The sequence below is a fragment of the Pristiophorus japonicus genome, chromosome 11 (genome assembly GCF_044704955.1).
Source record: "Pristiophorus japonicus isolate sPriJap1 chromosome 11, sPriJap1.hap1, whole genome shotgun sequence".
NCBI lineage: Eukaryota > Metazoa > Chordata > Chondrichthyes > Pristiophoridae > Pristiophorus > Pristiophorus japonicus.
The window spans coordinates 70902716-70915464 of NC_091987.1; the positions used below are offsets into that span (position 1 = coordinate 70902716).

Here is a 12749-nt window from a genome sequence, read left to right on the forward strand (position 1 = left end):
GCCTCAGGAATGCCTTTGCCCACCTGAAGTATTGATGGTACCAATCCCAGCTGCCAAATAACAGGAAACCGATCTTGCTTAATTCTTGCTTCAACTCAGGTATCACATGCACTCCATCCTACTCCAGCTCTCTCTTTGCCTCACTGTTCTGTGGTTTTCCATCTTCTATTCTGCTGCCAGATTGCTCCATTCCTGGTCTGTGTTTTTCATTACGTAATGTGTGATTGGCTATTTTATTAGTACCACCCAAATATATTGATGCAGAGATTAGTTATATTGCCATGAACAGTACATTACTGGATATACAATCTCCGGTTGAAAATTTAGCAGAAAATGAACAGAACAGCACATTGTTATGGTTAAGTGACTTTATTGCATATGGCAGCAACTTTCCTGAAAAGGATTATTTTAGCCTAAAAGAAAGAGAGACTTGCATTTCTATAGTGCCTTTCATGACCTCAGGGACATCGCAAAGTGCTTTACATCTACTTTACTTTAAAAAATATATATATGGTCACTTTTGTAATGTAGGAACCATAGCAGCCAATTCTGCACCCAGCAAGCTCCCACAAACAGCAATTATATAAATTACCAGATAATGCATTAGGTGTTGAGGGATAAAATTTGGCCAGGACACCAGGAGAACTCTTTTTTTCTGCATTGAATTTACAGCACAGAAACAAGCCATTTGGCCCAACATGTCTATGCCGGTGATTATGCTCCACAATCTCCTCCTCCCACCTTACTCCATCTCACCCCATCAACATATCCTTCTAGTCCTTCCCCTCTCATGTACTTATCTAGCTTTCCCTTAAATGCATCTTTGTTATTCACTTCAACTACTCCTGGTGGTAGCAAGTTCTACATTCTCACCGCTCTCTGAGTAAATAAGGTGCTTCTGAATTCCTTATCTATTTTATTAGTAACTATTTTATATTCATGGTCCCTAGTTTTGGACTCCCCCACAAGTAGGGGCTGAAATTCACTGTCCCCGAAAGGACGGTTTGGGCGGCCAATCGAAAAAATCAATGGGCTGCCGTGATCGGGTGTTTTTCCCTTGGCTTGGGGAGGATTTGAGCGGTGCGCACTTCCGTCGGAAACGGTGCGGTGAAACCGTTATAAAGGAAGGTTTGCAGCGGTGACCTCGGCAGCATGCGGGCTGCTGAATAGCGTCCATAACAACGAAATTCGGGATAAAGAGTAGGATCTTTCCTGGCAGTGCCCCTGCGAGGTTTTCCAGTCAGTGCACAAACGCGACACCGCTGGAGTTTTGCCGCAATCGAGTCCGTTTCTTCTGGTAAATCGTTTGTAATTGTTTTGGTTCCATTAAACCTGCTGAGTGCTGCTCAGAGGTTTTCACAGACTTTATACAACTTTCAGGTCTGACTGTTTAGTGGAGGCCTGTAGGCCTGATTGTGGGCTGCAGAAACTTGCTTGGCGAGGTTCACCCTGTGGATGGGAGGAGTGTTAGGAGGGTGACACCTGGTACACCTGATTGGAAGCAGGGCAGCACGCAGGAGAAAGCATCGTCGGCAGCACCGTGCAGAGGCAGCAGGCAAGGGAGGCAGTACAACAGAGAGAAGGGTGTGCAGATGTGCGCAGACATGCAGCTAGAGAGGGTGACCAGGAGAGAGATGGCATCAGGAGGAGGGTGAGGGATGCTGACCACCCCACCCCCTCCAAATACCGAAAGAGGAGCCTTTCCAGCAAGAGCCTCCACCGAGAATGAGGAGGACCAGGGAGATGGCCAGCAGGCAGCTGCCAGGGGAAGTGGCCAATGCAGATGTGGGGGAAGTAGGCCCTACCTTCTAAGGGTCTACAGACCTCAGTTCTCCTACCTCCAGTTCAGTGAGGAGCAATACCTGCGAAGGCTAGGATTTCAGAAAGACGTACTCAGGGAGCTCTGCACTGTCCTGCAAGAAGATCTGCAGCCTCAAACAAGGCTCAGGACCACTCCCACCGTAGAGACCAAGATCACCATCGCCTTGAATTTTTATGCCAGTCTGCCACCGCAGACATTAGCAACATCTCCCAATTCTCGGCACATCAGTGCATCCGGCAGGTCACAGATGCACTGAACAGGAGAAGGGTCCAGTACATCTCCTTCCCGATGACAAGGGACAAACAGGTAGAGCGCAGGCCGGATTTGCCCGAAATCGTCCTCATCATAACCCTGGAAGGGAGGTGCAGCTGCGTCTCATAGCTGCTCGCTTCAGATAATCCCATCCACACATGACCCTTCAGGTCCCACTTTCAATGGCCATCGCAATGAGTGCCTGGGGGAGGTGGGACCTGTACAAGCCGGACGGGTTGCACCTCAACAGAGCCGGGACCAATATGTTTGCGGAGGGGTTTGCTAGTACCATTGGGGAGGGTTTAAACTTGGCAGGGGGATGGGAACCTGAGAGTAGATTCAGTAGGTGGGGCGGGGGGAGGGGGGGGGGAGAGAAAAGCTGGAATTAGAAAACAAAAATAAAGAAAGTGAGTTTGAAGGAGAGAGGAAACAAGCAGGAAAAAAGGGTAATAAAACAAACTTAAAGGCACTTTGTCTAAATGCACGTAGTATTTGTAACAAAATAGATGAGTTGATGGCACAAATTGAGACAAATGGGTATGATCTGATAGCCATTACAGAGACGTGGTTGCAAGGCAACCAGGACCGGGAATTAAATATTCACAGGTACTTGGCAATCTGGAAGGACAGACAGAAAAGAAAAGGAGGTGGGTTTGATAAAGGATGGAATCACTGCAATGGTGAGAAACGATATTGGCTCAAAGGATCAGGGTGTTGAAACAGTTTGGGTGGAGATAAGGAATAATAAGAGGAAAAAGACACTGGAGGGCGTAGTCTCTAGGCCCCCTAACAGTAGCAACTCTGTTGGTCGGAGTATAAACCAGGAAATAGTGGGGGCTTGTAAAAGGGAACAGCAATAATCATGGGTGATTTTAACCTCCATATTGATTGGACAAATCAAATTGGTCAGGGTAGCCTTGAGGAAGAGTTCATAGAGTGCATAAGGGAGGGTTCCTTGAGCAGCATGTAACAGAACCAACCAGGGGGCAGGCTATCTTAGATCTGGTCCTGTGTAATGAGACAGGATTAATAAACAATCTCCTAGTAAAGGATCCCCTTGGAATGAGTGATCATAGCATGATTAAATTTCAAATTCAGATGGAGGGTGAGAAAGTTGGATCTTAAACCAGCGTACTAAGCTTAAATAAAGGAGACTATGAAGGTATGAGGGCAGAGTTGGCTAAAGTGAACTGGGAAAATAGAGTGAAGTGTAGGACGGTTGATGAACAATGGTGTACATTTAAAGAGATATTTCACAACTCTCAAGAAAAATATATTCCAGTGAGGAGGAAAGGGTGCAAGAGAAAAGAAAGCCATCCGTGGCTAACTAAAGAAATAAAGGACGGTATCCAATTAAAAACAAGGGCATACAAAGTGGCCAAAACTAGTCGGAGGACAGAAGACTGGGAAGCTTTTAAAAGCCAGCAAAGAACAACTAAAAAAATGATTAAGAAAGGGAAGATAGACTATGAAAGTAAACTAGCACAAAATATAAAAACAGATCGCAAGAGTTTCTATAGGTATATAAAAAGAAAAAGAGTGGCTAAAGTAAATGTTAGTCCCTTAGAGGATGAGACTGGGGAATTAGTAATGGGGAACATGGAGATGGCAGAAACTCTAAACAAGTATTTTGTATCAGTTTTTACGGTAGAGAACACTAACAATATTCCGACAGTGGATAGTAAAGGGGCTCTAGAGGGGGAGGAACTTAACACAATCACAATCACGAAGGAGGTGGTACTCAGTAAGATAATGGGACTAAAGGCAGAAAAATTTCTTGGACCTGATGGCTTGCATTCTAGGGTCTTAAGAGAAGTAGCGGCAGAGATTGTGGATGCATTGGTTGTAATTTACCAAAATTCCCTGGATTCTGGGGCAGTCCCAGCAGATTGGAAAACTGCCAATGTAATGCACCTATTCAAAAAAGGAGGCAGACAAAAAGCAGGAAACTATAGACCAGTTAACCTAACATCTGTGGTCGGGAAAATGTTGGAGTCCATTATTAAAGAAGCAGTAACAGGACATTTGGAAAAGCAAAATTTGGTCAGGCAGAGTCAGCATGGATTTATGAAGGGGAAGTCATGTTTGACAAATTTGCTGGAATTCTTTGAGGATGTAACGAACAAGGTGGATAAAGGGGAACCAGTGGATGTGGTGTATTTAGACTTCCAGAAGACATTTGACAAGGTGCCACATAAAAGGTCACTGCACAAGATAAAGGTTCACGGGGTTGGGGGTAATATATTAGCATGGATAGAAGATTGGCTAACAAACAGAAAACAAAGAGTTGGGATAACTGTTTCATTCTCTGGTTGGCAATCAGTAACGAGTGGGGTGCCGCAGGGATCAGTGCTGGGACCCCAACTATTTACAATCTATATTAACGACTTGGAAGAAGGGATTGAGTGTAATGTAGCCAAGTTTGCTGACGATACAAAGATGAGAGGAAAAGCAATGGGTGAGGAGGACATAAAAAAGCTGCAAAAGGACATAGACAGGCTAAATGAGTTAGCAAAAATTTGGGAGAGGGAGTATAATGTGTGAGGTCATGCACTTTGGCAGAAAAAAATCAAAGAGCAAATTATTATTTAAATGGAGAAAGATTGCAAATGATTTAGATGAAGGAATTGAATGCAATATCTCCAAATTTACAGATGACACTAAGCTGGGTGGTGGTGTGAGCTGTGAGGAGGAACATAAGAGGCTGCAGGGTGACTTGGACAGGTCAGGTGAGTGGGCAAATACATGGCAGATGAAGTATAATGTGGATAAATGTGAGGTTATCCACTTTGGAGGCAAAAACAGGAAGACAGAATATTATCTGAATGGTGACAGATTAGGAAAAGGGGAGGTGCAACGAGTCCTGGGTGTCATGGTACATCAGTCATTGAAGTTTGGCATGCAGGTGCAGCAGGCGGTGAAGAAGGCAAATGGCATGTTGGCCTTCATAGCTAGAGGATTTGAGTATAGGAGCAGGGAGGTCTTGCTACAGTTGTACAGGGCCTTGGTGAGGCCACACCTGGAATATTGTGTTCAGTTTTGGTCTCCTAATCTGAGGAAGGACGTTCTTGCTAATGAGGGAGTTCACCAGATTGATTCCTGGGATGGCAGGACTGATATATGAGGAGAGACTGGATCAACTGGGCTTGTATCCACTGGAGTTTAGAAGAATGAGAGGGGATCTCATAGAAACATATAAAATTCTGACAGGATTGCACAGGTTAGAGGCAGGAAGAATCTTCCCATTGCTGGGGAGTTCCAGAACCAGGGGTCACAGACTAAGAATAAGGGGTAAGCCATTTAGGACCGAGATGAGGAGAAACTTCTTCACTCAGAGAAAGGTTAACCTGTGGAATTCTCTACCGCAGAAAGTTGTTGAGGCCAGTTCGTTAGATATATTCAAAAGGGAGTTAGATATGGCCCTTATGGCCAAAGGCATTAAGGGGTATGGAGAGAAAGCAGGAAAGGGGTACTGAGGTTGAATTATCAGCCATGATCTTATTGAATGGTGGTGCGGGCTCAAAGGGCCGAATGGCCTGCTCCTGCACCTAATTTCTATGTTTCTATGTTTAGAGTGCTGCAGTACAGCGGGACCTGGGGGTACTTGTGCATGAAACACAGAAGGATAGTATGCAGATACAGCAAGTGATCAGGAAGGCCAATGGAATCTTAGCCTTTATTGCAAAGGGGATGGAGTATAAAAGCAGGGAAGTCTTGTTATAGCTCTACAGGGTATTGGTGAGACCACACCTGGAATATTGCGCGCAGTTTTGGTTTCCATATTTACGAAAGGATATGCTTGCTTTGGAGGCCTTTCAGCGAAGGTTCAGGGAGCAGCTGGCTTGTAAGAAATCCTTACCTGCATGCTGAATTTCTCAGTGGTGATAAAGCTCAAATTAAGACAGCCATGCAGCTTTAAAATTCAATTTGGAAGGGTTCATTAGCGCTGGAATCCATTTGTTCACTTTTGGAGTTGAACATGGGGTGCCCCAACCACAAAATAATTTTGGTGCCAATGGCCCCAAAAAGGTGGGGGGAGCACCAGCTTTTCAGCGGTACTGAATTTCGGGCATGTAGTGTTTTACTTTCCATATATTTCACATTGATGAAAAACAAGCTGATGCTGCAATGTACAGCAATGCCACCCAATGCCACCCAATGTGTTTTAAAGTTAGGTGATCTCTTAACTTGGGTTCCCCAGAGCATAATCTAGCCCAACTCAAGGATGTCCTTTGGCACAGAGCAAAAACCCTGCAAAGTAAATAATTTTTATATATTTTATATATTTGTATGTACTGACATTCTAATGGTCAGAATCTCATTTAAACTCAAGGGCAGGGTATTCCTGACTGGACAAGCTGTGGAAAACCTCCCTGTGCTCTGTGTTGGTAAGCTGGTTAACTTGTTAAATTCTAGCACTATCCCTGTGCATATTTGGAACCTTGGTTCTGTGCCTAAACTCTCTCGATTTATGTAAGTAAGGTGTATCCCTAGGGGAAGAGATTGTGCACCACATCAGACAAGCAGAATTGCTACCTCTGTGAAATTCTTAGTTGCTTGGTTTGAAGTCTCTTAACTATGGTGATGGGTTTGTGTCTGTGTCAGACTTCTTCAAAATAGTGTCATTGGATCTTTTACATTCACCTAGTTTAACGTCTCATCCGAAAGACGGCATCTCTGACAGTGCAGCACTCCCTCAGTAGTGAATCCTAGAAATTTACAGCAAGGAAGGAGACCATTTCGGCCCATCATGTCAGCGCCGGCCAACAAAAACTATCCAGCCTAATTCCACTTTCCAGCTTGGTCCGTGGCCCTGTAGGTTACAGCACTTCAAGTGCGCATCCAAGTATCTTTTAAATGTGGTGAGGGTTCCTGCCTCTACCACCCTTTCAGGCAGTGAGTTCCAGACCCCCACCATCCGCTGGGTGAAGAAATTTCCCCTCATATCTCCTCTAAGCCTCCCCCAATTACTTTAAATCTCCCCCTGGTTGTTGACCCCTCTGCAAAGGGAAATAGGTCCTTCCTTGCCACTCTATCCAGGCCCCTCATAATTTTATACACCTTAATCAGGTCTCCCCATAGCCTCCTCTGTTCCAAAGAAAACTCAATCTTTCCTCATAGCCAAAATTCTCCAGTCCAGGCAACATTCTTATAAATCTCCTCTGCACCCTTTCCAGTGCAATCACATCTTTCCTGTAATGTGGTGACCAGAACTGCACATTGTACTCCAGCTGCTGCCTAACCAGTGTTTTCTACAGTTCAAGCATAACGTCCTTGCTCTTGTATTCCATGCCTTGACTTATAAAGGCAAGTATTCCATATGCCTTCTTAACCACCTTATCTACCTGGCCTCCTACATTAAAGATAGAAAACATAGAAAATGGTTGCAGGAGTAGGCCATTCGGCCCTTCGAGCCTGCACCGCCATTCAATATGATCATGGCTGATCCTCTATCTCAACACCATTGTCCCACTTTTCCTCCATACCCCTTGTTTCTAAAAATCTATCTATCTCCCTCTTAATTATATTCAGTGACTTGGCCTCCACAGCCTTCTGTGGTAGAGAAATCCACAGGTTCACCACCCTCTGAGTGAAAAAATTTCTCGTCATCTTGGTCCTAAATTTCCTACCCCGTATCCTGACACTTTAACCCCTTGTTCTAGACTTCCTAGCCAGGGGAAACATTCTCCCCGCATCCAGTCTATCCAACCCAATCAGAATTTTATACGTTTAAATGAAATCTCCTCTCATTCTTCTAAACTCGAGTGAATACAGGCCTAGTCGACCCAAACTCCAAGGTCATAAAAACATAGAAAATAGGTGCAGGAGTAGGCCATTCGGCCCTTCGAGCCTGCACCGCCATTCAATGAGTTCATGGCTGAACATTCAACTTCAGTACCCCATTCCTGCTTTCTCGCCATACCCCTTGATCCCCCTAGTAGTAAGGACCTCATCTAACTCCTTTTTGAATATATTTAGTGAATTGGCCTCAACAACTTTCTGTGGTAGAGAATTCCACAGGTTCACCACTCTCTGGGTGAAGAAGTTCCTCCGCATCTCGGTCCTAAATGGCTTACCCCTTATCCTTAGACTGTGACCTCTGGTTCTGGACTTCCCCAACATTGGGAACATTCTTCCTGCATCTAACCTGTCTAACCCCGTCAGAATTTTAAATGTTTCTATGAGATCCCCTCTCATTCTTCTGAACTCCAGTGAATACAAGCCCAGTTGATCCAGTCTTTCTTGATAGGTCAGTCCCGCCATCCCGTGAATCAGTCTGGTGAACCTTCGCTGCACTCCCTCAATAGCAAGAATGTCCTTCCTCAGGTTAGGAGACCAAAACTGTACACAATACTCCAGGTGTGGCCTCACCAATGCCCTGTACAACTGTAGCAACACCTCCCTGCCCCTGTACTCAAATCCCCTTGCTATGAAGGACAACATGCCATTTGCTTTCTTAACCGCCTGCTGCACCTGCATGCCAACCTTCAATGACTGATGTACCATGACACCCAGGTCTCTTTGCACCTCCCCTTTTCCTAATCTGTCACCATTCAGATAATAGTCTGTCTCTCTGTTTTTACCACCAAAGTGGATAACCTCACATTTATCCACATTATACTTCATCTGCCATGCATTTGCCCACTCACCTAACCTATCCAAGTCGCTCTGCAGCCTCACAGCATCCTCCTCGCAGCTCACACTGCCACCCAACTTAGTGTCATCCGCAAATTTGGAGATACTACATTTAATCCCCTCATCTAAATCATTAATGTACAGTGTAAACAGCTGGGGCCCCAGCACAGAACCTTGCGGTACCCCACTAGTCACTGCCTGCCATTCTGAAAAGTACCCATTTACTCCTACTCTTTGCTTCCTGTCTGACAACCAGTTCTCAATCCATGTCAGTACACTACCCCCAATCCCATGTGCTCTAACTTTGCACATCAATCTCTTGTGTGGGACCTTGTCGAACGCCTTCTGAAAGTCCAAATATACCACATCAACTGGTTCTCCCTTATCCACTCTACTGGAAACATCCTCAAAAAATTCCAGAAGATTTGTCAAGCATGATTTCCCTTTCACAAATCCATGCTGACTTGGACCTATCTTTCCAAATGCACTGCTATGACATCCTTAATAATTGATTCCATCATTTTACCCACTACCGATGTCAGGCTGACCGGTCTATAATTCCCTGTTTTCTCTCTCCCTCCTTTTTTAAAAAGTGGGGTTACATTGGCTACCCTCCACTCCATAGGAACTGATCCAGAGTCAATGGAATGTTGGAAAATGACTGTCAACGCATCCACTATTTCCAAGGCCACCTCCTTAAGTACTCTGGGATGCAGTCCATCAGGCCCTGGGGATTTATCGGCCTTCAATCCCATCAATTTCCCCAACACAATTTCCCGGCTAATAAGGATTTCCCTCAGTTCCTCCTCCTTACTAGACCCCCCGACCCCTTTTATAACCGGAAGGTTGTTCGTGTCCTCCTTCGTGAATACCGAACCAAAGTACTTGTTCAATTGGTCCGCCATTTCTTTGTTCCCCGTTATGACTTCCCCTGATTCTGACTGCAGGGGACCTACGTTTGTCTTTACTAACCTTTTTCTCTTTACATATCTATAGAAACTTTTGCAATCCGTCTTAATGTTCCCTTTGTTCCTCTACACTTTTCAGTGTTGTACCATTTAATGTGTATTCCCTTGCCTTGTTAGACCTCCCCAAATGTATTACCTCACACTTATCCGGATTGAATTCCATTTGCCACTGTTCTGCCCACCTGACCAGTACATTGATATCTTCCTGCAGTCTGCAGCTTTCTTCTTCATTATCAACCACGCAGCCTATTTTAATGTCATCTGCAAACTTCTTGATCATATCCCCAACATTTAAGTCCAAGTCATTGATATATACCACAAAAAGCAAGGGACCCAGCACTGAGCCCTGCGGAACCCCACTGGAAACAGCCTTCCAGTCACAAAAACACCCATCAACCATTACCCACGCTTCCTGCCTCTGAGCCAATTTTGGATTCAACTTGCCACTTTGCCCTGGATCCCATGGGCTATTACTTTTGTGACCAGTCTGCCATGTGGGACCTTATCAAAAGCTTTGTTAAAATCCACATACTCTACATCATACGCACTGCCCTCATCAACCTTCCTGGTTACCTCCTCGAAAAATTCAATCAAGTTAGTCAGACACGACCTTTCCTTAACAAATCCATGCTGACTGTCCTTGATTAATCCATGTATTTCCAAATGAAGATTTATCCTGTCCCTCAGGATTTTTTCCAATAATTTTCCCACCACTGAGGTTAGGCTGACTGGCCTGTAATTACTCTGTCTCCCTTTCTCCCTTTTTAAACAAAGGTACAATATTAGGAGTCCTTCAGTCCTCTGGCACCACACCTGTAGCCAGAGAGATTTGGAAAATGATGATCAGAGCCTCTGCTATTTGCTCTTTTGCTTCTCTTAACATCCTGGGATACATTTCATCTGGGCCTGGAGATTTATCTACTTTCAAAGCTGCTAAGCCCCTGAATACTTCCTTTCTCACTATGTTTATCTCATCTCGTATTTCACACTCCTCCTCCCTCATTGCAATGTCTGCATCGCCCCTCTCTTTTGTGAAAACAGATACAAATTATTCATTAAGAATCCTATGCACGTCTTCCACCTGCACACACAGATTTCCGTTATGGTTTCTAATAGGCCCCACTTTTTCTCTCGTTATCTTCTTACTCTTAATGTATTTATAAAACATCTTTGAGTTTTCCCTGACTTTACTTGCCAACATTCTTTCATGCTCTCTCTTTGCTTTCCTGATATCTTTTTTAATTGCACCCCTGCACCTCTTATACTCCTCTAGAGTTTTTGCAGTGTTGAGTTCTCGGTATCGGTCATAAGCTTCCCTTTTTTTCTTTATTTTACCCTGTATGTCCCACCCTTTTTTTTAAGGGAACATACTTGCTCTGTACCCTCAGGATCTCCTCCTTGAATGTCTCCCATTGCTCTGACACTGATTTGCCATCAAGTAGCCATTTCCTGTCCACTTTGGCCAAATCCCATCTCGGCTCAGCAAAATTGGCTTTATCCCAATTGAGAACTTTTATTCCTGGTCCCCCTTTGTCCTTTTCCATAACTACCCAAAATCTTACTGAATTATGATCACTAGCACCAAAATGCTCTTCCACTGATACCCTTTCCACCTGCCCATCTTCATTCCCCAAAACCAAGTCCAGAACCACCCTCTCCCTAGTTGGGCTTGTTACGTACTGGCTAAAGAAGTTCTCCTGAATGCACTTTAGGAATCCTGCACCTTCTGTACCACTCACACTACCTTTTTCCCAGTTAATATTAGGGTAGTTGAAATCCCCCACTATTTTTGCACTTCACAGCAATTTGCCCACATATTTGTTCTTCTATCCCTCTCTGACTGCTTGGGGGTCTATAGTACATTCCCAGGAGTGTGATCGCCCTTTTTTGTTCTTTAATTCAATCCATATGGCCTCGTTTGATGACCCATCTAACATATAATCCCTTCTCACAGTTGTAATTGTTTCCTTAATCAATACTGTGACTCCCCCTCCTTTTTTACCCTCTTCTCTATCCTGTCTGAAGACCCTGTAACCAGGAATGTTGAGCTGCCATACGTACCCTTCTTTCAGCCATGTCTCAGTAATAGTCTCTGGAATGGGAATTAAAATTCTGCCTCAGAGGCGACAGTGCTATCACTGAGCCAAACCTACATCTTTGAGGTAGGAGGAGTGATATAACAGGACTATTTCTGAATTTTTTTAAAGACTTGTACACTGAGGTTATGTGCACTAAGGACCTTCAAACTCTCATTCGAGAGAGAGAATCCTATGTACTATCCAACCTGAGCTGCATTTCAAGCTAGGTTCCTTAGTGTTTAAACCCATTCTGCTGTACAGTCAGAAAATATTACAACTTTAAAAGTCCTTACCAGCCAAAGCCATTGATAAACGAAATTCATCATTCAAAATCTGCAAAATCTCTTTGACTCCCTCTTCTCCCTAAAGATAAAATAATATACATTCAATGTTTGAAAATAGATTTTTGTCAACATTTTGTAATTTCAAAATTTTACATCAGCCAGTTATGTAAAAACACAGTTTTAGGCTCGAGTGTATTACAAGGCTTTAACATGTAACAGCTATGCCATTTACCTGCATCAATTATTTAAAGAAATCCTGATATTGCACAGTACAGTATCACTGAGTCTGCCATATAATTTCCATTCTTTATGACACTACTACTGGCCAAAATAAGCAAAAGGAAAATGCTCAGTAGAAATGTTAAAATTCCTTAAGTTATTATTTGCAAAATAACACAGCCTGCAGCCTGTGGAAATCCAGTAGCTTATCTTGGGTTTGAGGTAGGATTAATAAACCACTTCAGTTTCACTCTTCAGTTTTAGGATGCTGGTTCAACCCCTCAATTTGTTATTGTTTAGGTTGGTACAGTTATTTAATGCAGGTTTGAAAAAAGGTTATTTGAAAAAAAACAGTTGTCTGCCCAGAGCAGGATATTTGACTCTATCAGAGTATCATCTTGTCTTACATTCAGCAGATCATGGTTCTCCACAGTTTCTGTTGTTATTTTCAAGTCTGTAACAAGATTCATCTTGTCTCTGGGTTGTTTTT

At 43.8% G+C, this 12749-nt stretch overlaps 1 protein-coding gene across 1 annotated transcript in view; it reads right to left on the reverse strand.

Moving 5' to 3' along the window:
- The window catches only part of hao2 (hydroxyacid oxidase 2 (long chain)), a 65235-nt gene that overhangs the window by 14926 nt on the left and 37560 nt on the right, over positions 1 to 12749 (reverse strand). The window contains exon 6 of the mRNA XM_070892706.1: positions 12050 to 12119. Coding sequence (XP_070748807.1) covers positions 12050 to 12119 — 70 coding nt within the window. The remainder of the gene's footprint in view (positions 1 to 12049; positions 12120 to 12749) is intronic.